At 35.6% G+C, this 25,426-nt stretch overlaps 2 protein-coding genes across 2 annotated transcripts; both read right to left on the minus strand.

Moving 5' to 3' along the window:
• Positions 1-16,300: 16,300 nt before the first annotated feature.
• Positions 16,301-17,191, minus strand: LOC122723077 (uncharacterized mitochondrial protein AtMg00810-like). Its single transcript, XM_043953831.1, has 2 exons — positions 16,615-17,191; positions 16,301-16,536 (listed from the first exon to the last, which is right to left on the minus strand). The coding sequence occupies exons 1-2, from the start codon at positions 17,189-17,191 to the stop codon at positions 16,301-16,303; spliced, it is 813 nt and encodes a 270-aa protein (XP_043809766.1).
• Positions 17,192-19,483: 2,292 nt separating this feature from the next.
• LOC110608897 lies at positions 19,484-20,341 on the minus strand. Its single transcript, XM_021748179.1, has one exon. It carries the CDS (start codon positions 20,339-20,341, stop codon positions 19,484-19,486), a length of 858 nt encoding a protein of 285 aa, XP_021603871.1.
• Between the last annotated feature and the right edge of the window lie 5,085 nt (positions 20,342-25,426).

The following is a 25,426-nucleotide window of genomic DNA, read 5'->3' on the forward strand; positions in this document are numbered from 1 at the left end:
TGATACCCTATTGGAGCATTTGATGAGGGCTCCAATGTGTGGTTTATGTTTATAGTTATGTGCATGCACAGGTTAAGCTTGGTAAAGGAAAGAAAAAGTTTACAGTTTTATGTGTATGTATGATCATGTATGGGATTTGACAGGTATACAGGTTGTATGTTAGGCTTGCTACGGGTCCCGGCGACCTTAAGTCGACCTGGATCCTAGCGCCAGTAGCGATCCGATTTTCGGGTCGTTACAGAGTTGTATCAGAGCCCTAGGTTCATATGGTCGGACCTAGAGTGTCGGGCTCATAGATGTTATAGGAGGTCAAGCATAATAGGAAGGATCATGTCCACTAGGATAGGATGTGGAGTCCTGTCTTGTATGATGATGTGAAATGCCATGATAATATACATGTGCATTAATGCTATGATATCTATGTTATGTATGTGATGCAGGTTCATGTGTTTCCACATGAACCATATGATGCTAATGATCTATGTGTTATGTGCTGTTTTTCAGAAAACAGGATGAGAGGAACTCGTCGATCTGCACGATTGACTGGAGTACCACCTCAAGACGAGGGCACTGATGCCCGTCCTCCTGCATTGCCTAGGGCAATGTCAAGTAGGTCCAGTAGAGAAAGAGTAGTAAGAGACCCTAGAAGGTCTTTGGATCTGGGTAGAAGCAAATCAGTGAGGGGAACAGTTCAGGGAGGAATGTCAGAAGATATGGATGTGGATCAGAGGAGGGATGGCAGTCTGGGAATGAGTATGTCTGAAGAGGGCATGGGAGAGTCACAGGGAGGCACTCAGGCCTCGGGGTTTGCTCAGCCACCCCAATACCCACTCTTTTCTCAGAATCCCGGGTATTCGATGAGAGGTACATCAGATTACCCTAGCTTTAACCCTTATCCTTCCCACATGCCATACCTACCTTTTTACCTACCATACCCACAGTACCCCATGTATCCACCCCCACCTTACTATCCAGGTACAATAAACCCTACATCAGAGAATGTTGCACCTCCTCCACCACCAGTAGAACCCACTGTCCCAGACACCCAAGTACCTAGGCCTAGCTCATCTGGAGGGAGCAAGGTCAAGATGACCGATTACATGAAGCTTGGTGCTCCTCAGTATGAAACAGGTGATGACCCGTTTGAGTACCTTGGGAGGGTCAAGATGATTACAGATGAGATAGGAGCTAATGACAGTAGAGCCATTCAGATGGCTGGGTTCACACTGAAATGCAAGAAGGCCCGTGAATGGTTTAAAAACAACGTGAACCCGAGGGTGGACAGTATGTCCTGGGAAGAATTTGTAAATGAGTTTGCAGGATGGGCTTTCCTTGAAAGCTCTAGGGAGATGAAGATGGTGGAGTTTGAGCAGTTAGGGCAGACAGAAGAGATGAGTGTAGATGAGTACACAGACAGATTCTTGGAGCTGTTGCCGTTTGCAGGGCAAAATCTTGATTCAGATCAGAAAAAGTCAAGGAGGTATATCATAAGGCTTCATTCCAGGTATTTCTCCTTGATCCAGTCAGCAGAGAGGGAGAGTTTTCATGCCATAGTGGATATGGCCCGGAGAATGGAGGCTAGTGCAATTATTGAAGGGAAAGTAAAGCAGTCTGTTGCACAGTCTTCTGGTTCCAAGACCCCAGGTGGGGGAAGGTTAGACTCTTCTTCTTTGAGTGCAGCAGCTTCAGGTGAAAGGAAAAAGTGGGACAGAGGCCCCAGGAAATCCAAGAAGAACAAGTTCTGGAGCAAGATCAAGTCAGGTCTGGGATTAGGAAGTGGCTCAAGCTCTGGTGCAGATAACGCAGTATGTGCGAGGTGTGGTAAGCCACACAAGGGAGTGTGTCAGGCTGGGACGAATACATGTTTAAGATGTGGTCAGGAGGGACATATGGCTCGGGAATGTCCTAGAGCTGCTTTTATGACACAGCCCCAGCAGACAGCTTCTGGTAGTGTGGCACAGCCAGTAGCTCCAGCCGCGACTCAAGCCAGTGGCAGAGGCAGAGGGAGAGGGGCAGCCTCTTCTTCAGCAGGTTATAGAGGTGAAGGTCCATCAGCTCCAGCACGGATCTTCACTATGACACAGCAGGAGGCTAATACATCCAACACCGTGGTGTCAGGTAATCTCATCATTGGCTGTTCAGATGTTTATGCCTTAATGGACCCGGGTGCATCTCATTCTTTTATTGCTCCGAGAACCGTTGAGAGGTTAGGGTTGATGGTCTCTGGGTTAGAGTGTCCCCTATGGGTCAGTGGACCCAAGTGTGACCCGTCAGTGGCAGAGTCAGTCTGCCAGTGTAGTCCAGTTTTTGTTGAGGGAAGATGCCTTTCAGCCGACCTTGTGATTCTAGATTTGACAGATTTTAACGTCATTCTAGGGATGGATTGGCTATCTACCCATGGTGCTACCTTGGACTGCAGGGACAAGGTAGTCAGGTTTAGAGATCAGAACGGGTCAGAGGTCGTCTTCAGAGGAGACAAGAGGGGTACACCTAGAGGTCTGATATCAGCTCTTCAGGCTCGTAGGTTGCTTAGGAGGGGATGTCAGGGGTTTTTGGCTCATGTGAGAGAGCTTAACAGTCAGGTTAGAGAGCCCAGCCTCAGTGCCAGTGGTCAGAAAGTTCTTAGATGTTTTCCCAGACGAGCTTCCGGGTTTACCACCTGCTAGGGAGATAGAGTTCGAGATAGAATTGATGCCTGGAACCAGACCGATCTCTATCCCTCCCTACAGGATGGCACCAGCTGAGTTGAAGGAACTGAAAGAGCAGTTGCAAGAATTGGTAGATAAGGGCTTCATCCGACCGAGTACCTTGTTCAACGGGCACTCCAATGCTTTTTGTGAGAAAGAAGGATGAGTCCCTCAGACTTTGTATCGACTACAGGCAGTTGAACAAGGTCACTACCAAGAATAAGTACCCGTTGCCTAGGATCGACGATCTATTCGACCAGCTAGCAGGAGCGGGTTGTTTCTCCAAAATAGATCTGAGATCTGGGTACCACTAGCTGAGGATAAGAGAGGAGGATGTGCCGAAGACGGCCTTCAGGACTAGATATGGGCATTTTGAGTTCCTTGTGATGCCGTTCGGGTTAACCAATACCCCTGCAGCATTCATGGATCTCATGAACAGAGTTTTCAGACAGTACCTGGATCACTTTGTTATTGTCTTCATAGATGATATCTTAGTGTATTCCAGAAATGCAGAGGAGTATGCCCAGCATCTGAGGACATTTTTGCAGACCTTGAAGGAACACGGCTTGTATGCCAAGTTCTCCAAGTGTGAGTTCTGGTTGAGGAGCATCTCATTCTTGGGGCATGTAGTATCAGAAAATGGAATAGAAGTGGACCCCAAGAAGGTAGAAGCTGTGGCTAACTGGCCTAGACCCACTTCAGTGACAGAGATCAGGAGTTTCTTGGGTTTGGCTGGTTACTATAGGAGGTTCGTTCAGGACTTCTCTAAGATTGCAGCTCCTATGACCAGACTAACTAGGAAGAATCAGAAGTTTGTGTGGACCGACCAGTGCGAAGAGAGTTTTGAAGAGCTTAAGAAGAGGTTAACGTCAGCACCGGTGTTAGCACTGCCAACTAGCAATGAGGACTTCACAGTGTTCTGTGATGCATCCAGAGTGGGTTTGGGTTGTGTGTTAATGCAGAATGATAGAGTGATAGCTTATGCTTCTAGACAGCTAAAGAAGCATGAGCTGAACTATCCTACACACGATCTTGAGATTGCAGCTGTTATCTATGCACTCAAGATGTGGAGGCATTACCTCTATGGGGTAAAATATGAGATCTTCACAGATCATAAGTGTAACAGCCCGGAAACCGAACTGCTACCGGCACTAGGATCCAGATCGACGTAAGGTCGCCGGGACCCGTAGTAAGCCAGCTATATTGTCTGTGTACCTGTGAAATCCCATACATGATCATACATTTTCTGTCAAAACATAAAACTTTTCTGTACTCCAAGGCTTAACCTGTGCATGCACTATATCTCTGCTATTTTATCCCCACTCTAGGCGGATAGAACCCATAATGTTAAGCCTGGTTTTTCTCATATTCACTAACAATAAAAGAAACATACATAAACTGATCATGTGTTTACAACAAGGGAGTACAACTCTTATAAGTCAAGCACACGTCTATACACTGTACATCTCTTTACAATTACATGTCCACACTAGCTATTACATAACTCTTCTTCTTCCACACTCTGCTGGACTCCTCTCTGAACTCTGAACCTGCACAACTGGGGTTAGGGGAGAGGGATGAGCTATACAAGCCCAATGAGCAGAACTATAAAACATAATCTGAAAAGCATGATCTCATGGCATGCACAACAACACATCATCTCAGGGATAGACATGACCACCAAAAATCCCAATACTAAAAGGATGCCTGGCCTAGCCAGGTCTTACAACTTCAATTTGCCTGGCTCAGCCAGGTCTTACTATCTCTGCTGCCTGCTCTAGTCAGGTCTTACCTACAGATGGCTGCCTGGCCCGGCCAGGTCTTATAACAGAGCTTGGGCTATTGGAGTCGCCTTGGTCTATCCACAGCCTCATACGCATCGTATATGCAATGCAGCATATTCGTGAAACTAATGCAAGCATCCTACTAGACTCATTATGATGCATGATATATGCTCAAAAGTAGTTTAGTTCTGAAAAGAGAAGTTCCACTCACCTCTGGCTGACTCTAAACTACTTCTGCAGGTTCTGAACTTGTGCTCACTGCTGCTCTCTGGGGTTCCTCTGGTCCGTTCCTACACAGGTGGACTCAAATGAGGGACCAAACTAACTCAAGAACATCTCTCTGAAACTCCCTAAAAGCCCTCTAAAAGATCCCCAAATAATCACATAAAACATGCAAAAGAAAGCTGGACAGGGCACTTTCGACGGCAGGTTCGGCGGCCGAAACCCCTCTCCAGAGACGAAACTCAACCTTCGGCGGCACTTTCGGCGGCCGAACCTTGCCTCCAGAGACGAAAGTCCCAAGTTTCGGGGGCAAGCTTTGGCAGCCGAAACTGCCTCCACAAGGGGTTCGGCGGCCGAACCTTCCTTCGGCGGCCGAACCTGGTTTTGCCCGTTGGGCAGAACCCTGCTCTGTTTCATGCAAACTCAACACCAAACGTACCCAACATGCATATCAACTACTCCCAACTAGCACATACCAGAAAACATGCATAAAGAGGTCCAAAACTAGCCTAAAACCTCAAACAAACACATCAAACAACACTTCACAAGCTGGACCATAAACATCTCCCAAAAACCTCCCCGAAACCTAATCATGCATACTACCCATACAACTCCCATAAAACCTTCAAAAATCATCAAAGAAGTTCAGGATCCACCCTTACCTCCTTAAGAACTTGAGGATGAGTGATCCTAACGTGGAGATATGAAGAAAAGCTCTTCCAAAGCTCCAAACTTCCAAACTTGCTATTTGTGCTCAAAACCTGCAAAACACACCAAAACCCTTAAAACCCTTGGAAGATTTGGTGAACAACATGAAAAACATGAAAGTCAACTTGGGAGAGGCTGGAACTCACCTCTGGCTGCAAGTGGAGGAGAAATATCCTCCTTCCATCGACCCTTGGCCCTTTTATAGGTGGCTGGCCAGACCACCTTCGGCAGCCGAACGTGAAGCCGAAACCATGCAATGTTCGGCGGCCGAAAGTAACCTTCGGCGGCCGAACCTTTGCATTTCTCCCTTGTTGCTTTTCTATCAAAACTCATTTCCTTTACCACGTGAAAACATGCAAAACTCTGAACAACACATGAAAACATATGTCTTACCCTTCTCGAGGGTTCCGACACTCAAGATTTCCCCCGGTTTACAGAGAGTCCAATGCCGGACTCAAGCAGGGTATTACAATAAGAGCCTGCAGCACATCTTGAGTCAGAGAGAGTTAAACTTGAGGCAGAGACGGTGGGTAGAACTACTTAGTGATTATGATTGCAAGATTCAGTACCATTCGGGTAAGGCGAATGTTGTAGCAGACGCCCTAAGCCGAAAATCACTTGGCAGTTTGTCCCATATCACAGTAGAGAGGAGGCCGGTGGTGAAAGAGTTGTACAAGCTCATTAATGAAGGTCTATAGTTAGAGTTGTCTGGTAGGTACTTTAATAGCCCAAATGAGAGTGACACCTGTGTTCTGGAGCAAGTGGCTCAGAAACAGCACGAGGACCCAGAGCTAGTGAAGATTGCCAAGACCGTGCAGTCAGGTAAGAATGATGAGTTTAGATTCGATGATAAGGGGATCCTCCGTTATGGGAATAGACTATGTGTACCAGATGACATCAGTTTAAAAGGAGACATTATGAGGGAAGCTCATAATGCTAGGTACAGTGTTCACCCTGGAGCCACCAAGATGTATCAGGATCTGAAAAGAGTGTATTGGTGGCCAGCTATGAAGAGGGAAGTGGCATAGTTCGTGTCCGCTTGTGAGGTTTGCCAAAGGGTGAAGCTGGAACATCAGAAGCCGGCTGGAATGCTTAACCCACTACCGATTCCCGAGTGGAAATGGGAGAATATAGCTATGGATTTTGTGGTGGGGTTACCGGCAACGTCCAACAGATTAGACTCCATATGGGTGATTGTGGACAGACTCACCAAATCTGCTCACTTCATCCCTGTTAGGAGCAACTATTCTGTGGACAAGTTGGCACAGGTGTATGTTGATGAAGTTGTCAGGTTGCATGGAGTTCCTGTGTCTATAGTGTCTGATAGAGGGCCCCAGTTCACCTCCAGATTTTGGCGGAGTCTGCAGGATGCTATGGGTACCAGGCTAGACTTCAGCACTGCTTTCCATCCTCAGAATGATGGACAGTCAGAGAGGACCATCCAGATTATAGAAGATATGCTCAGAATGTGTGTGCTAGATTTTGGCGGTTCTTGGAGGCAGCATCTACCCTTGGTGGAGTTTGCCTACAATAACAGCTATCATGCTAGCATAGGGATGGCTTCATATGAAGCTTTGTATGGGAGGAAGTGCAGGTCACCTGTCTGTTGGGAAGAAGTTGGAGAGAGGTCCTTAGCAGGGCCAGAGATAGTTGAGATCACCAGCAAGGTGGTGCCCATTATCAAAGAAAGAATCAAAACTGCTGTGAGCAGGCAGAAAAGCTATGCAGACATCCGCAGAAGACAGGTAGAGTTTTAGGAGGGAGATCTGGTATTGCTCAGGGTGTCTCCTATGAAAGGAGTGGTTCAGTTTGGGAAGAAAGGTAAGCTAGCTCCACGGTACATTGGACCCCTTGAGATCTTGCAGAAGATCGGGAATGTATCATATAAGTTGGACTTGCCTGCTTCCATGGAGAGAATCCATCCGGTTTTCCATGTTTCTATGTTACGAAAGTTCGTGTCAGATCCGGGCAAGGTTCTTAGTGAGCCTGATATGGAGATCCTTGGAGATCTCACTTATGTAGAGTAGCCAGTACGGATCCTAGACACTCAGATCAGAAAGCTAAGGAACAAGGAAATCCCGATGGTGAAAGTTCTTTGGAACCACCACAACATCGAGGAGTGTACTTGGGAGACACAGAAGTCTATGCTCCAGCAATATCCTCATCTCTTTTAAGGTTAGTATCTATGTGTTTTATGTGTTTTGTTTGTATGATATGCTTTATGCTATGCATGTGCTAGTTGAGGAACATTCGGGGACGAATGTTCTTAAGGGGGGAAGAATGTAATACCCGGCTAGACTCCGGTATCGGAATTCCTATCGTCCGGTGGAATCTCGGATGTCGAAAACCTCTAGAAGGGTAAAATCATGTTTTTATAAAATGTTTTCATGTATTTTATGTTTTTATTTGAGAAAGAAAATGAGTTTTGAATGGAAATAATCTTGGAGGAAGACCCAGGTTCGGCCGCCGAACATGCATGCACTTCGGGAGTGCTTTAGGCCCCCGAAGGCATAAGTGAGGGAAGTCTAGGTTCGGCCGCCGAACATGGCATGCATGCGGAGGCACGTTAGGCCCCCGAAAGTGGCCTGGCCAGCCACCTATAAAGGGGTCCCTTTGTCCGAACGGGCTAGCTTTTCTCCCCATCTTCGGCCAAGGTGAGTCTCTGCCGCCCTCATGCCGATCTTAAGTTCTTCCTTCAAATCTTTCATGATTTTCATGAGTTTTCACCTTTGTTTTGAAGATCTTTTAGCAAGGAGCAAGTTTTGGAACTTGGAGATTCAAGGAGCTCGATCTCTCCCATCTCCGAGCTTGGATCGTTTCTCCTCTCGATTTTCAAGAGGTAAGCTTAGATCCAACCCTCCTTGCATGTTTTAAGTAAGTTTTAAGCTGTTTCATGGGGTAGAATGGCATGTATAGGTTTATATCGAACATATGGGGAATGTATGTTGTTTTTGTGTGTTTAATGCAATGTGGTTGGGGCTTAGGCTAGCTTGAGACCCCTATGCGCTTGTATGTTTGGTTGTGCATGTTTGGGAGTGTTGTAGAATAGGTTTATGCATGTTTGAATGGTTTGGGAGGCATTATGCACAAGAGGAGGCTGAGTTCTGCCCTTTGGAAGAACTCAGGTTCGGCCGCTGAAGGGGCTTTCGGCCGCCAAACCTGCATGTGGAGGCAAGCTTTCGGCTGCCGAACCCTGCCCCCGAAAGTTGGACTTTCGGCTCTGGAAGGGAGTTTCGGCCGCCGAAGGGGCCACCGAACTTGCATGAGTTTTGCCTCTGGAGGGAACCTTCGGCCGCCGAAGGTGCATGACTTTCGGCTCTGGAGGGACTTTCAGCAGTCGAACCTGCCGCCGAAAGTGCCCTGTTCAGCCTTCCTTTGCATGATTTCTATGATTGTTTTAAGGTGTTTTAGGGGGGTTTTTGGGGAGTATTTTTAGAGTCATGTTCATGTATGTTTGGTCCCTCATTTGAGTCCACCTGTGTAGGTTCGGACCCGATGAACCGAGAAACCCAGCAGTAAGTCAGCTGCTTCAGAGTCTTGTCAGAGCTAGCCAGAGGTGAGTGTAATAAACCTTAATACTTTAAATTAATAAAAGTTCTAGCATGATACATGCATCATGAATGCCATGAGATATATTAGGTTGTTTGCATTAGAATTCATGAATATGTTGCATTGCATAATTTGATGTTGATGTGGATGGATGTTGGATGACCCTTTAGTCCTCGTATGATATGATATGATGATGGTATGCTATGAAAGTCCAGATGTGGCCTACACGACGCCCCTGGCACCATGTAAGTGAAAGTCCGGATGTGGCCTGCACTACGCCCCGGCATTATTGGATATGTATGCTATGATATGTTTAAGAGAAAGACCAGATTTGGCCTGCACTATGCCCCTAGCATGATTGGACTATGTAGAGGACTATTGGTGACAAATCCATCATTGATGTGAATTGTTTGTGATGTGATGCATTCTATGAAAGCATGAAATTTTAATATAATGTTTTTACTATTCTGCTCACTGGGCTCTAGTAGCTCACCCCTCTCCCTTAACCCCCAGGTTTACAGGTACGGGATAGATCAGGAGGTCAGCAGGAATAAGAAGTCATGTTTTATGTAATAGTTAGAAGTGGACAAGAGAATGACGTAATGTAAAGTATAGTACAGGCATGTAATGTAATGATATGTTATTGAGGATTAGTATTGTACTTGACTCTAGTATGTATAGTTAATCCCCTTTTTGTATACATGATCTATGTTTTATTATGTTTATGTTTAACCAAGCTTAATGTACGATATGATACCCCATTGGAGCATTTGATGAGGGCTCCAGTGTGTGGTTTATGTTTATAGTTAGGTGCATGCACAAGTTAAGCTTGGTAAAGGAAAGAAAAAGTTTACAGGTTTATGTGTATGTATGATCATGTATGGGATTTGATAGGTATACAGGTTGTATGTTAGGCTTGCTACGGGTCCCGGCGACCTTAAGTCGACCTGGATCTTAGCGCTAGTAGCGGTCCGGTTTCCAGGTCGTTACAGTTTGCTTCCTTCTCCAAGGTCCGACCTCAGCCCGGGTGTCAGAAGTCCAACGGCCATCAAAATACATCATGGTTAAGAGACTAAAATTTTTTTTGTCTACTTTTAAACACATATACACGACGGAAATCACAAAGAATTCAAAGAGAGAGATTTAGAAGATTTAGAAAGAGAAATAAATATATTTAAAGTTTTTCTTTTTTATCTTATTCTTTTGATTTGTTATTCACGATTATTTTAAGATGATTTTTGAATAATTTTTCAATAGAGTTTCTTGTTGAATTCTTTGAGCAACTAAATTTTTTTTTAAAGGATTTGATATAACTTGGATTATTGATTCTTTTTAATTTATTTGAATTGATTTTTTTTATCAATTTATTATTTAATTCTTGAGATCAATATACTTATGAGATATTTAAATGATTTTATAATGAAATTAATACTATATAGAATAATTTTAGGAGTGAAATGAGAATTGAATAATATAAAAATATTAATTGTATTAGGAATGAAAGATTTGACTTGTAGAATTTTAAATAAAATAATTATTTATAAAATTAATTAGAAAATTATTGATTACCATAATATTAGAAATTAAAAGTATATCATGTAGTGGTAATTTAATTAATAATAAAATTTATTTGTATTATTATTCAAAATAAATGCAAGAATACATAAAAAAATTTAATAACTTTATGGGTAATGAGAATTTTGATTTTAAATTTTATAAGAGAAATTCAGATCCTTTTATCTTTTTACAATTTCGATCTCTGAGAAAAATTCAGGAGTAATGTATACTACTCAATCATAAAAAAATTTAAATTTTAATTTTAATTTTAATTTTTTATTAATAAAATTAATAATTATATAATTAAAGCACTCTAAGACTTAGCCTGGTGGAAAGTGCAAAGGTTCGACTCTCCCAATCCCTATTTCAAAAAAAAATAATAATAATTATATAATTAAAATCCACGCAAGCCCAAGTGTCAACTAATTAATTAATAATGTCACATTTCATTTAACGTCCATCCGCTGGAATTGCAAGTTGTCTTCATCTCCGTTTGATCTTCTTTTTCTAATTATATTATTAGTAAAAGAAGATTCTGAATTCTATTTTCGAGTTTTTCTTTTTCTTTTTTTCCTTTTTTTTTTTTTTTTTTTCTTTTTACCTTTTTTCAAGCAAGCTTGGGATGAAATACAAATATGATATTTGGTTCGTCAAAGCTACTTCTTGCATTTATTTTGAACCCATAAAAGAAAAGAAAAGAAAAGAAAGTATTAAAAATTGTAAAGCAACCACGAATGAGAACTATATATAATTACCGATACTGGGGGAGAGATAATATACTCCATAGGAATATAATAATAATCAAGATGAGATGTGGAGTTTGGACCTTCTCATATACTTGTTTTTTAATATTTATAATTATAATAAATTTTACTCGCATTTGTGTATTTTTTAAATTTAAAAAAAATATATATTTTAAATTATTAATTTTTATATAAATAGAAAAATTAAATAATTAACAATTTGAAATTAAAGAGACTAAATACTTAACTATTTTGAAAACTAGAGAATGTATTTTTAAAAGTAGGAGTACATAATTGTGCATGCCAGTTCTTGACCTGGTCTTAAAATTAAGTTTCTCGTCTATACAACCCTGGAAAGAAGTTTTACTCCCTGCCAAAGATTTATTCAGATTCGTTGCCAGAATTTTTTCTCTGGTTAAGCTCTTTCTGTGGAGAATTCATTTCACTTGATGATTGTACCTCCAAAAGATTGAAATTGGACACTGCTAGAAACTATCATTTCAACGTCATTATTGGATTTCATACACAAAGTGATCACAGTGGATGTTAAGGAAACCAAGTTCCATAAATCGATTATTGAAGAAGAAGGCACTGAAGCTTTCCTGACCACTATAACTTGGCAAACGAAACTGCCCTCTGTAGCATGCTCCAAACTTGCATCTGATAATAATGATGTGTGTTTGGGGTGTGCTGAGTTCGGCTTAGCGGGTGATGGGGTAAGCAAATGGGATTTAAGGTTTGCCTCTCCCTTGTCAGGTGATGTGGAAAATCACAAAGCCACGTTTGGCAGCTATGGTTTTAGTTTATAGTCCACTCGTCTCTCAATCCAAAAAATGTTTGGATGAGGATAACAATGAGGAACAAAGTTTCCACTCAAGCCTTTGCTCTTTTAACAATGTTGTGCTAGTTTCTCGGAGGGGTTTTGTCTTTTTTGAATTAAAAAAAAAAAATTAACATTTTAAATCCAGCCTAACTTATTTGTCAAAAAGAGAATTGATCATCCAAGTAGTAGCCAGACTCCACATTAAAGCTGTCAGACAGACACCTTCATCAAAAATATATATATATATATATATAACCAGCTCACCGCCCAATATTCAAATCTGCCTAGCAGGCTTTAGAAATGTAAAGCGAATTAGGGAGGTTATAAAATTTTAAAATTATTATTATTTATTTATTATTATATTATAAGAATATATTTAATATTATTTTAAAAATATATATTTATTAATTATTTATAATATAATAATAAATATTTTTAATTATTTTTTATAATATATTTTATTATTTATAAGATTTACTGATAAATCGTTACCATAATTTTTTTTATAAAATTTTATTTAATTGTTATATTATATATTATAGTAATATATTTTATTATTACATATTATAAAATATATTTAGTCATGTTAATAAAAAAATTTATAAAAAATCTGTTCTTCGCTTTTTAAATATAAATAAAATATATTTAGATAGTTTTGTTATATTTTTAGTACTCTCTAATTTTTATAATATAATATTAAATATATTTTATATAATGGTTAAGGTTGTTAATATAATATATTTTTAATTTTATATTATATATATTATAATAAAAACACATTTTATTATTTATATTATAAAATATATTTAATTATATTATTAATATTTAAATAAAAAAATTTTTGATACTATCTAATTAAGTGCTATAAAATTAATATTATTAATGTAGCCGAAATTAATATCAAAATCGCACTAATAAAAAAATTTCATAAATAAAATTTTCAACGACCATAAAATTTTCGACGATTATCAAATCTTTTAAAATTTAAATTCATTTTACAATAATTTTTCACATATTTTAAAAAATTTGTTATTAGATTTGTTATTGCTGAATTTAAAAATTTAGTATATATATTTCGAATTTGGTACCTTTTGGACTATGAATCAGACCTAGATTAATAAGACTTAAAATAAAGAGTAATTGGTGAAACTTTTATTTCTATAAACCAAAAACTCTTTTTTGTATGCTAATATCTCATCAATTTCATAACACTCCAAAGATCTTGTTGTCAATGTTATTTTACGCTAATAGGCCATATACACGCCTGATATTTCATAAGTACTCTAGAGATTGTGTCATAATCTCATAGAAGCAGTCCCATGCCATACTTGTATAGGTGATATCATCAAATATATATTGTAATTTATACACCACCCATAAGGGATGTGAATATCATTAAAAGTTTTCATCTCATCCTCTCATTAATCCAGTCTAGCACTTCTCACATCATAAGAAACAACAACGTTAAATTATGCTAACATAACTAACAAGTGACTTGTTGAGTTTCTATCACTATTAATTTCAGATTGGCTAACTTTCATTCCCCTTTATGTTTCATTTATTAACTTCTTTCTTAAAAATTTAGTCAGAGGATTGGCAGAATCCACTTTTAACTCCACATAAATAATGAATATAATTTCACTTCTCAGCAGCTTGCTCAATCATATTATGTGTTAGACAAATATATCTATTTTTATTATTGAAAGTTCTATTATTTGTAATAGTTATTGCCATTTGGCAATCACAATACACGAAAGATATTGATTTTATTCTCAACATAATATTTGCTAAGAAACTTCTTAACCACTAAAACTTCATTGTGATATAATTTCAGAGCAATAAACCTTGACTCCATAGTAGTTTTGACAATAATAATTGATTTCGAGTAATTGCACCACTAATTAAATATATAATTACTAGTGGATTTTATTTCATTTGAATAGAAATTTCAATTAGTATCACTGTATTCTTCTGATACAGTGGGACATCCACTATATAGAATACCATAACTCATGGTATCTCTCAAATAATTCTTTAACTTTGACTAAAGTAGCCCAATGATCATGATTGGATTATTTATAAATTTACTCAATCTACATAGCATAAGCTATATCAAGTATGAAAAATTCATTCAATGCAACAATATTCTATTAATATGTGCATATCTAAATTGAGTAATAATATCATCTCTATTCTTCTTTGAGAATTAGCATTATATGGGATATTCACTAGTTTGACATTGAGATGTTTAAACTTCTTTGCTTTTGTGATATAATTATACTATCATTCCAATTTTAATTCCCCAAATCACATTTATTCCCATTATATATTTTATATTAAATTTATATATGCTATATCATAATTTGTATTGAATATAAGCATATGACCACATATAACAAGTAACCACCCATTCATCATTTATAAACTTTATAAACATGTACTTATCAACTTCAATAGAAAAAATAATGACTTAATCAAACTTGGTCAAATTTCTCATGGTCCTGTTTAAGTGCTTGTTTCAAAATATATAAAGATTCAAGAATTTTATAAACTTTATTTATTCTTTCCTCAAGTTGTATCACAAACTTTTTCTTTCAAATCTCTAAAAAATAAAAAACCAATTGGTAAATAAAACTCTATACAATGAAGCTAAAATAATTAAATTTGAACCCCTTATTTTAAGGATCAATAGACATAATTTTAGCAAAATACCTCCACACTTTTAAATATTTTAGCTCAAACTTATAATTTTTTATAATTCATAGGAGTCTTATCAATTTATATATATATATATATATTATTTTCTTCCATTATAGTACTCTTAATATTACTATGAATAAAAATAAATAAATAAATATAAGTCTATCATTCAAAATAATAGTATAAGAAAAGACCGTCATAGGACTTATAAGTTATAAAAAGATAAGATTTTTAAATTTATTTATTTGGTTCATGGATTCCTAGCTAAGTAGATATATCAATTAACCAAGAAAATAGTTTGGTATTTTAGAACTAATAGGAATAACCATAAGATTAAAAAAAAAATTATTGATATTAAGGCACTTATACGCTCTTATTCAAATATTCCGTACAAAAAATAATTTCTCTCCTTTTTTTATTATTTTGGTCATAAAGCATATTTTTAAAAAGATACCTCCACACTTTTAAATAATTTAAGCAAACTTATTATTTTTTCCATAATTTAAATGGGCTTTTCATTACATATATATAATTCTACTTTCATTTTCTTTATAATACTCTTACTATAAATAAAAATAAAAAATAAATAAATAAATTTAAGCCTATAATTAAAATAAATATATATTTTATTTTATTCTATTACAGTGCTCTTAATGTTATTGTGAATAAAAATAAAAATAAATAAATGCAAGTTTATCCTTTAAAATAAGAGTATAAGAAGAAAGGACGATTATAGAACTTAATAAGTTATAAAAAGATAAGATTGTAAAATTTATTTGTTTAGTTCATGGATTCCTAACTAAGCAGGTATATCAATTAACCAAGAAAATGGTTTGGTATTTTAGAACTAATAAGAATAACTATAAGATTAAAAAATAAAAATAAAAGGAAAAAAATATTGATATTAAGGCACTCATATGCCCTTATTCAAATATTCAGTACAAAATCTTATCCAAAGAAAATAAAAATTCTACTTTAGGATCTCGATTATTGAAAATTATTAATGTTAAAAATTGGTGGTAGACAATGAAATTTGGTGAGTTTATTATTATCATTATTATTATTATTATTATTATTCTTTAATTTTTTTTTTGTCTTCCTTCGATCTACCAGAGAGAATAGATATAGATCAAATTTTAAATATTTGGACTCAATTTGAAAATAAGTGTTGAACAAAGAGCTGACAAACGATAAGAAGAAAGACAAAAAAGAAAGAATATATAACTCACAAAACAGGAGGAATAAAGCTGCGAAGGAGATTATATATTATTCAATGAAATGACCGCCTATTTATAGGCTTACAAAAGACACGTTGCACCAACATTTTACTGAGTCATAGGAACGTGGCAAAACAGATTTACTATCAACTAAAGAATCGGTAACAGCAAAACGACTAGGTAACTAAAGCTAGCTAATAATTCGGTAGACCACTAAGCCATTAGCTAACAAATAAATAAATAAATAAAAGAAGATGGTAATAAGCTTGGTCAACAAATGACCACGTGTTGGTGGCTGGTGTTGATATCTTCAATACTCCCCCTCAACATCAGCTTCTTCTTTGTTCGCCCCGCCAAGCTGATGATAAAAACTTTCGAACTTGTTGCCACTCAAGCCTTTTGTAAATAAATCTGCAGCTTGATTTTCTGTTCTGACATGCTTCAACTCAATTTCCTCTTGCAAGACTTTCTCTCGGATAAAGTGGTAATGCACCTCCACATGCTTAGTTCTTGCATGAAAAACTGGATTTTCCGCCAAACATATTGCTGACAAATTATCGCAATACAGAGGAATTGGATACGTCACCGATTAATGCAAGTCCTCTAACAGTTGCATAAGCCAACTGCTCTCTTGAGCTGCCATCGCTGCTGCTCGGTACTCCGCTTCGGTGGTTGACAAAGACATTGTTGGTTGTCTTTTGCTACACCAAGAAATTGCTCCCGACCCAAGCATGAAAACATACCCGGTAGTTGAGCGTCGAGTATCATAGTCACCTGCATAGTCAGCATCACAATAGCCAACTAGTTTACAACCTCCTCCTCTTTTGTACATAATACCATAGCCAAGCGTATTCTTCACATATCTCAGAATTCGACGAACTGCATCCAAATGAGGCTTCTTCGGATGTTGCATGTACCGACTCATCACACCAACTGCAAAAGAAATATCTGGTCTAGTTAAAGTTAAGTAGATAAGACTACCCACCAACTGCCGGTACATTGTAGCATCTTCTAAATCTTTCCCTTCATGAGCACATATTTTGGCGTTTGGCTCCATTGGTGTTGAGATTGGCTTACACTTAAGCATTCCAAACTTCTTCAGTAAATCTTTGGAATACTTTTGCTGATGGAGAAATATTCCTTCTTGAGAATGATCGACCTCTATACCAAGAAAATGCTTGAGCTGTCCAAGTTCTTTCATCTAAAAGCGAACTGACAAATTCTCCTTGGTTCGAAAATTTTATTCTTCACAATCTCCTGTGATGATTAAATCATCCACATATACTAGCACGATAGCTAGCTTCTCTCCTTTAGCTTTGACGAACAAGCTAGCATCCGCACTTGTCACCAAATAACCACTATGAGTAAGAAATTCAGCAATCTTGCCATACCAAGCCCTCGGTGCTTGTTTTAATCCATAAAGCGCCTTCCGTAGCTTACACACATACTCAGGATGATCTTGATTCTGAAAGCCCATCGGCTGGTCCATGTAGATCTCCCGATCCAGCTCCCCATGCAAAAATGCATTCTTCACGTCCATTTGCCTGAAAGCTGCAAGTGCTAATAGGACTCGTACAGTTGTAAGCTTTGCAACTGGACTGAACGTTTCATCATAGTCTAGTCCATATTGATGAAAGAACCCTCGAGCTACCAGGCGAGCCTTGTGTCTCTCTATTGATCCATTTGTGTGGCGCTTTATCTTGTATACCCATTTGCAAGAAATAGGCTTAACATCTCTTGGCTTTGGCACGAGCTCCCAAGTCTGATTTCTGTCTAGCGCGGCAATTTCTTCTTCCATAGCTTTAATCCATTCTGGATTCCGGAATGCTTCCTCGAATGTCTCCGGCTCTTTTGCATCTGCTTCTTCCACTATGGCGGCATTGGCATACTTTGGATTTGGCTTTCTAATTCTTGTTGACCTTCTTAGTGGAGTTGGTACTTCCACTCCATTAGGCTCATCTTGTTCGCTTGGTTGTTGATACACACCAGTTTGCCAAGGACTTTGGGCTACACCTTCTTCGACATTGCCTTCGTCATCTACATCTTTAGCTTCACCTAAACCCAATTGAATTTGAGAAGATTGCACCACGTCTTTAAAAACATCTGAGTTTGGCAATTCTTCCTTGTCTGAGAACCACCATGAAGAAGCTTCATCGAACACCACATTCCGGGATGTGTAGCACTTTCCGGTTGTAGGATCACAACATCTCCACCCTTTTCTTTGACTGTCATATCCTACAAAAATGCATCTAACAGCCTTCTTGTCCATTTTGCTACGTAAATGATCAGGTACAAATACATAGCAAACACATCCGAAAACTCTGAAATAACTAACTAAAGGTTTCATGTTCCACAATTTTTCAAAAGGTGAAGTAAAACATAACCTTTGTTGAGGAAGCCTATTGATCACAAATGCAGCCGTCCTCATTGCTTCAGCCCAAAAACGTCCTGGTACATTCTTCGCGTGAAGCATGCTTCGACAAATTTCTGCCAGATGCCTGTTCTTCCTTTCGACTACGCCATTCTATTGTGGAGTGCTAGCACATGTGAACTGATGGCGTATTCGGCATTCTTGAAGGAATTCACAAAACTCGTCTGAGGTATACTCTCCCCCATTGTCACTACGTAGACAACGAATTCCTTTGCCAACTTCCGCTTCTGCTACCTCCTTAAACTCTTTGAACTTTGAAAAAGTTTCAGATTTTTCCTTCATGAAGTAAATCCACACATACCTTGAGAAGTCGTCAATGAAAGTCACCATGTATTTCATCCCAACAATGGAAGCTTGTTTAACTGGTCCAAACACATTCGAGTGGACCAACTCTAGTGGTTTCTTTGCTTTAAATTTGGACTCTTCGTACGGCAACTGGTGTGCTTTTCCATACTGACAGCCTGCACATACCGTGTCTTTTCTCACTTCAAGTTGTGGAAGTCCCTTCAACATCGACATCTTCATCATCACATCTAATTTGGAATAGCTAACGTGACCTAGCCGCATGTGCCACACGTCTGTCGTTTCATTCCTTCTTGTCTTGTCTACATATGCGGTTTCTGCAGACATTACGTAGACTGATTCCAACCTCTGTCCCTTCATCACCGGTTCTTCTATAATCTCCAGGTCCCGATAAACCTTCACATCTTCTGGACCAAAGAGAACAAAATGGCCAGAAGATGTTAATTGTGCCACCGAGAGAAGATTTTTCTTCATACCTGGGACATGGTAGACATTTTGGAGCGGCACCTCGGTATCACTATGTTGAGGAGAGACTACCGTATTACCGATGTGAGCTATCGGTAGCTTTGAGTTGTTCGCCGTTACGACCACCCGGCTTCCCTTATACTCTGACAGGTTCTGCAGCTTCTCTTTATCACCCGTCATATGATTTGAGCATCCTGAGTCAACGATCCAATCTCTCTAGTAATCAATCTGTTCAGATGTTGTTGCTGTGAAAGCTAACTCCTCTCCTTTTGCAGCAAGTAGTGCCTCAGCATCTCATTCATCTTCAATCTGTTCAGACGTTGTTGTTATAAATAATGCCTTAGCATCCCATTCATCTTCGCTTTTAGAAGCAGCCACGTTACTCTCCACCGACTTTTCCTTTGACCAACAAGTTTTTGCCATGTGACCCTTCTTCTCGCAATTGTAGCAGTTCCCTTCAAACTTTTTGCCATTGTCTTGATTCTTCGAAGCTCCCCCTGCACGAACGCTCCCTTCGCCTTGATGACTTCTTGCCTTGTCATCATTCTTTTTGAATCTACCGGTGGCATGCTGCTTGGAATTCCACCTGCCTCTATTGGCATAGAGTGCCTCTTCTTCCTTCTTCAACGAGACTCCTCCCATTTGCTTAGCTAAGGCTTCTTGACTAGCTAGCAAATTTTCGAATTCTACAAGCGACGGTTGAGTTTGCCATCCTTGTATGGCAGCAACGAAACTCCTGAATTCTGGCTTCAACCCATGGATGATGATTCGCTTCATCCTCGTATCACCAATAAGAGCCTCTGGATCCAACTCAGAAATCTCCCGGCATAGCGTCTTTACTTTATGAAAGTACTGTGCGACCGTCATGTCGCGTTGTGCCACCGACAGCAACTCACTCTCTAAAAGTTGGAGCTTCGTATCGTTCTTCTTTGAGAACAGCTTGGCGAACGTATCCCAAGCTTCCTTCGGAGTTTTGGCATCACGTATATGCTCTAGCACATCTTCTTCGACTGTGGTCTTCAAGGCGAACATCGCTTTACCCGCTTTAATTCTCCACTTCCGTAAGATACCATTCGTGTCTTCTGCTTCTGGCGACGTAACCTCATTTCCATTTACTACTTCCCACAAGTCTTGGCCTTGCAAGTACGACATCATGCATGTAGACCAAGAATTGTAGTTTTGGTTGTTGAGTTTCTTTGATTCCACCAACCACTTGAAGATCGCCCATCCTGACAGCGCAACTTGTCTTCAAACACGACGCCTACTGATGCTGACCCACGAAACTAATATAGAGTGCCCAGGAGAAACCTTGCTCTGATACCAGATTGTTGAACAAAGAGCTGACAAACGACAAGAAGAAAGACAAAAAAGAAAGAATATATAACTCACAAAACAGGAGGAATAAAGCTGCGAAGGAGATTATATATTATTCAATGAAATGACTGCCTATTTATAGGCTTACAAAAGACACGTTGCACCAACATTTTACTGAGTCATAGGAACGTGGCAAAACAGATTCACTATCAACTAAAGAATCGGTAACAGCAAAACGACTAGGTAACTAAAGCTAGCTAATAATTCGGTAGACCACTAAGCCATTAGCTAATAATTCGGTAGACCACTAAGCCATTAGCTAACAAATAAATAAATAAATAAAAGAAGATGGTAATAAGCTTGGTCAACAAATGACCACGTGTTGGTGGCTGGTGTTGATATCTTCAATAATAAGTCCTTAAAATTATTGAAAAAATATGACAGAAGAATAAAATCCGAATCGTGTTAGATATTATCTTTAAAGATTTATTTTGTAATTCCCCAGTATCAAACAGATTCTTCTGAAATTTTAATTTCTATGGTTAAAATAATAAAAATTTATCTTTAATTTATAATCCAGCAGAAAGCATAAAGGAAAAAATGAAAAAAGTAGAAAATATGAATAATTTTCTTTGAGAAAATACATGTTATTTATAGTGAAAAAAATAATTATTGTAAACTGTTGTAAAAATCTTGAAATAATATAATAAAATCATAATGGTATATAATATTAAATTTAAATATCAAATTTGTAACGGTAAAAAATTTTATAAATAAAATTTTCAACAACCATAAAATTTTTTAAATTCTAAATTTATTATATAACAGATAGTAGTTAAATAAATCACATGATAAATAATATAAGTTTTTCCAGTTCTTTAGATATATCTGCCAAGACTAAAGTGAGAATGGAAATGGAAAATTTATTCAGCTGAAAGAAAAGGTTCAAATTTTACTTTAGATAAAGAAATGAAGCTCATTGATGTTTTCTTTATTCCAAAGCTTGATTATATACTTATTGTTGCTCAAATGATGAAGAAGGAATATTCTATGGTATTTAAAAAATACTTTTATTCTATTTATGACTATAATTATAGGATTGGTGATGCAAGATTAGAAAACCTTTTTTTTTTAAATTTGGGAGATAATTTAATGATGGAGTTGATAATGAATAAAATAAAATTTCAAACTTATAAAATTGATTTTGCTGATATTGAAATTTAAGAAGGTCGAAGCAGAGTATCTATTTTTGATATTATTGTGATCGTTAAAGTCTTAAAATTAAATGGTTACTGCAATGAAATTAAAATAGAGTTCAAGAATGCTAAATCAGATGCAAAATTCTAAATGAGAATGCTAAAAAAATGATTGTTACCTCAAGAGCAAAAGTTATTTGGTATGGAAAAAAAAAACCAAGTACATTGGATTGTTGTTATATTCATTCAAAATTCCCAGCTTGAAGAATCTCTTTGAGATGGCGACCTCATTGCTGGCATGCATCTGAATCCTCTTGAAGCTCAAATGTCTTAGCAGCAAAATCACATCATACACCTTTAATCAAAACTAGTACCGGACCCTATGAACCCATCCTGCAGAAGGTCAAAGAGAAAGTTCAAAGAATAATCAGAGTTTAAGAAACAAAACACCCAATAATAAACAGTGCCAAGGACAAGACATACGACTCCAAACAAAAGACAACTGTTCATTTAACTACTTTTCCACGTTGTCAAGCCCACATAGCTCCTTCGCGAGTACTCTTAGTATTTTTACATTCCATCACTGTCCCTTAATTAATAATTTCTTTATAAGTACCGCTATAATTTTTGAACTGCAATCATTTTACATTTAAAATTTCTTTAATTGAAATTTTATGAATTTTAATGATCTTACTAAAGATATACTGATGAACCGCTTTGGAACTAGGCAAATAAATAAGCATATATGTGCCAAAATGCCACTTCAAGTCAAAGCATAAAACAAGTGGATTTTTTAAGTTGATATGGTTCTGGTATTCTTTTTCAATGAGATTGTCTTTCGAATGTGTAGTAATAGAATATTATTATTTCTACAGGACAAAATGTTGTACTACTAGAATTTGGTCTGGTTATGATCAATTCGGCACATGGCTAATTGGTGCTGAAAATGGGTTCGGTGTCAGAGCTTGGTTTGCGTTTATATGGTGGCTCCATCACTATAATATATTGAAAAAGTTATGGGTCCACTTTTCTTTTTGGTGCTTATGGGTTTGTATATGTTTTGGGATGTTGAGCTTATGTTTTTAGTGTTTAATTACATGCTATATAATTAAAAAATAAAATAATATAATATGTTCATAAAAAATTATTAATAAAATATTCTTTTTTTGATATTAAAAATTTAAAATTATTTGCATTTTTAAAATGGATTTAGGAATTGTAACCCTATACGTATAAATTACAATTTAGAAATATACCTAAAATAAAAATTATTTAAAATAAATAGAAATTAAAGTCGAAATTTAATTTTGCGTATAATTCTTAAACATCAAACAGGTTATTTTTTTTTTATTTGTTTTCTATTAACATGTCTAAACTGGAATCAACAACCCTAAGATTTATTACATATTTATTACCTCATATAATTGCTTTTAGGATTGTACAATCGATGAATTTGGTTCTGAATCGAATCAAATTAAAAAACTAAAAATTAAATTGTAAAAATATTAAAAATCAAAAAATCGATTATAAAAATATAATCGAATCGAATTGAACTGATAAAAATCAATTCAATTCATTTCAATTCGATTCAAATTGAAATCTATAATTTTTTTAATTTTTTACTTTTAATTTTAGTAGAATAATTTAATAAATATTTCACATAAATTTACCAATAAATATTATCTAAATACATAATAATAATATTTAAAAAATTTATAAAAATTCATGTAAAATTTAAAAATATGTATAAAATTAATATTTTATATAATAAAAATATGTATAAAATTGGTTATTCGGTTTATCAGTTATTTAACACATTTAAATCAAACTGAACTGAAAACCAAATAAGTTAGAAAATATTAATCGAACCGAATCGAATATTTTGATTAATCAAATTATTAAATCGAAATTAATTAGTTGAATTTGATTTTTCGGTTCAAACCGATTTATGCTCTCCCCCAATTGCTTTTAGCGGCAGAGGGAAGAGGCGGGTGGGAACGTGGCTCCCCAAACCTTCCTAATCCACCTTACACACACATATTTATTTTTCATTGTATATTTAATAAGTTTTTATAATATTGATTTTTTTAATTATACTTAAATTATTATGGTATTTTTAAAATAGATAATATTGATATTCTTTCAAAATTTATAAAAATATTATAATCATTTTTCTTAATTCACTGAAAAAAACTCGATTTTATTTAACATTTTAATTTAAATATTTAAATTTTAAATGAATTAGACAATTCTAATTTTCACTAATTTTTAAAAAATTAAAGTATACAAATTTAAATGAAATGATAAATATAATATTTATTATTATTTAAATGTAAACTAATTTACATATAAAAATAATATTATTTATATTTATTATAATTAATTAATATATTTAATTTTAAAAATAATAATAATCTAACTATGTATATCAAAGTTCCCACATGGATTTAGTTTTTCAGTAATAATGATAAAGATTTTATATCATACCTATTATCTTTAATTATTGCATATGTTGCTAATTTTGAATTAAATTATAAAATATTAATAATTATTATAATAAAATAAAATTTATCATGAATTATATATTTAATAATTAAATTAATTATTTTTAATTTTAATTTTAAAAATTAATCAAATTTATATTTAAATGTAAGCTTTACGTTAATTTATTTAAAATTTAAACTTTAAAATTAAAATACAAACGTTATATTTTTTCGGTCAATCAATCTTTTTTTAAAGTAATTTTATACATAATATTAATCTTAAAAAAGATTATTTCATGAGATCATTTTTTAATTATTCAAATCAACTATATATATATATATATAATAAAATTAGCCAATTATAATACAAAAAATTTGTATTTAATAATATAAAAATAATTATATAAAATTAAACCCAACTGATTATTCAATCTAGTTTAATCTAGACCTGACCTCTGAAAAAAATATTATGCTAAATACTAGAGCTTGGTCTTAAGACCTCTTTGAATAATTTATACATCTCTCACCACCAAAATCATCTTAAATACTTATTACAATATTACAATAAATTATATATCTTTAATTTATATTTATATAAACAATTATTAATTTATAAATAGTCATTATAAAAATAAAAATAGGATTTAAATAAGCAGAAATAACTCTTTTAAATCTTGGTAAACTAAAAAAAGTTAGATTTAAAAATAAAAATTATAACTTTAATTTTAATTTTTTAGAAATTTAATAAAAAATTAAAATAATTTCTACATATTATTTTAATTATTTTCATAAATATAACTAATTTAATGTAAAAATTAAAAATAAAATATATTTTGTATATTATTTTAACTCTTTTTTTTTAAATGTGAGTATTTTAAATTATGTATTAATTTAAATTTTTTTTATCAATGTGATTAATTTTAGTTTTATAGAAATTAAAAAATTATTGCATCTGAAATAATTACAGAAAAATAAAGTAATATACTTGTAAAATATATTACAGGTGTAAAAATGTGATTAATTTTTAATTTTTTAAAAATTAAAAAATAAAAATAAAATAATTAAATTGAGATATTACATCCTAATAATAATAGAGATATAAAAAAATTTAATTACTATTATATTTAAACTAAAATTAAAAATAAAACAAAATAAAATTAGAATTTAAGATATTTATATGAATATAAAATAATTATTTATTGATTAATCAATAAAAAATATATATAAATTGAATAAAATATTCA

The sequence above is a fragment of the Manihot esculenta genome, chromosome 2, assembly GCF_001659605.2.
Source record: "Manihot esculenta cultivar AM560-2 chromosome 2, M.esculenta_v8, whole genome shotgun sequence".
NCBI classification, from domain to species: domain Eukaryota; kingdom Viridiplantae; phylum Streptophyta; class Magnoliopsida; order Malpighiales; family Euphorbiaceae; genus Manihot; species Manihot esculenta.

Coding starts and splice junctions, on each gene's coding strand:
- LOC122723077 (XM_043953831.1), bottom strand. CDS start 17,191: ATGAAAGAACTTGGACAGCTCAAGCATTTTCTTGGTATAGAGGTCGAT. Junction 16,537..16,614: donor GATGGCAGCTCAAGAGAGCA/GTTGGCTTATGC, acceptor ATAATTTGTCAG/CAATATGTTTGGCGGAAAAT.
- LOC110608897 (XM_021748179.1), bottom strand. CDS start 20,341: ATGTCGTACTTGCAAGGCCAAGACTTGTGGGAAGTAGTAAATGGAAAT.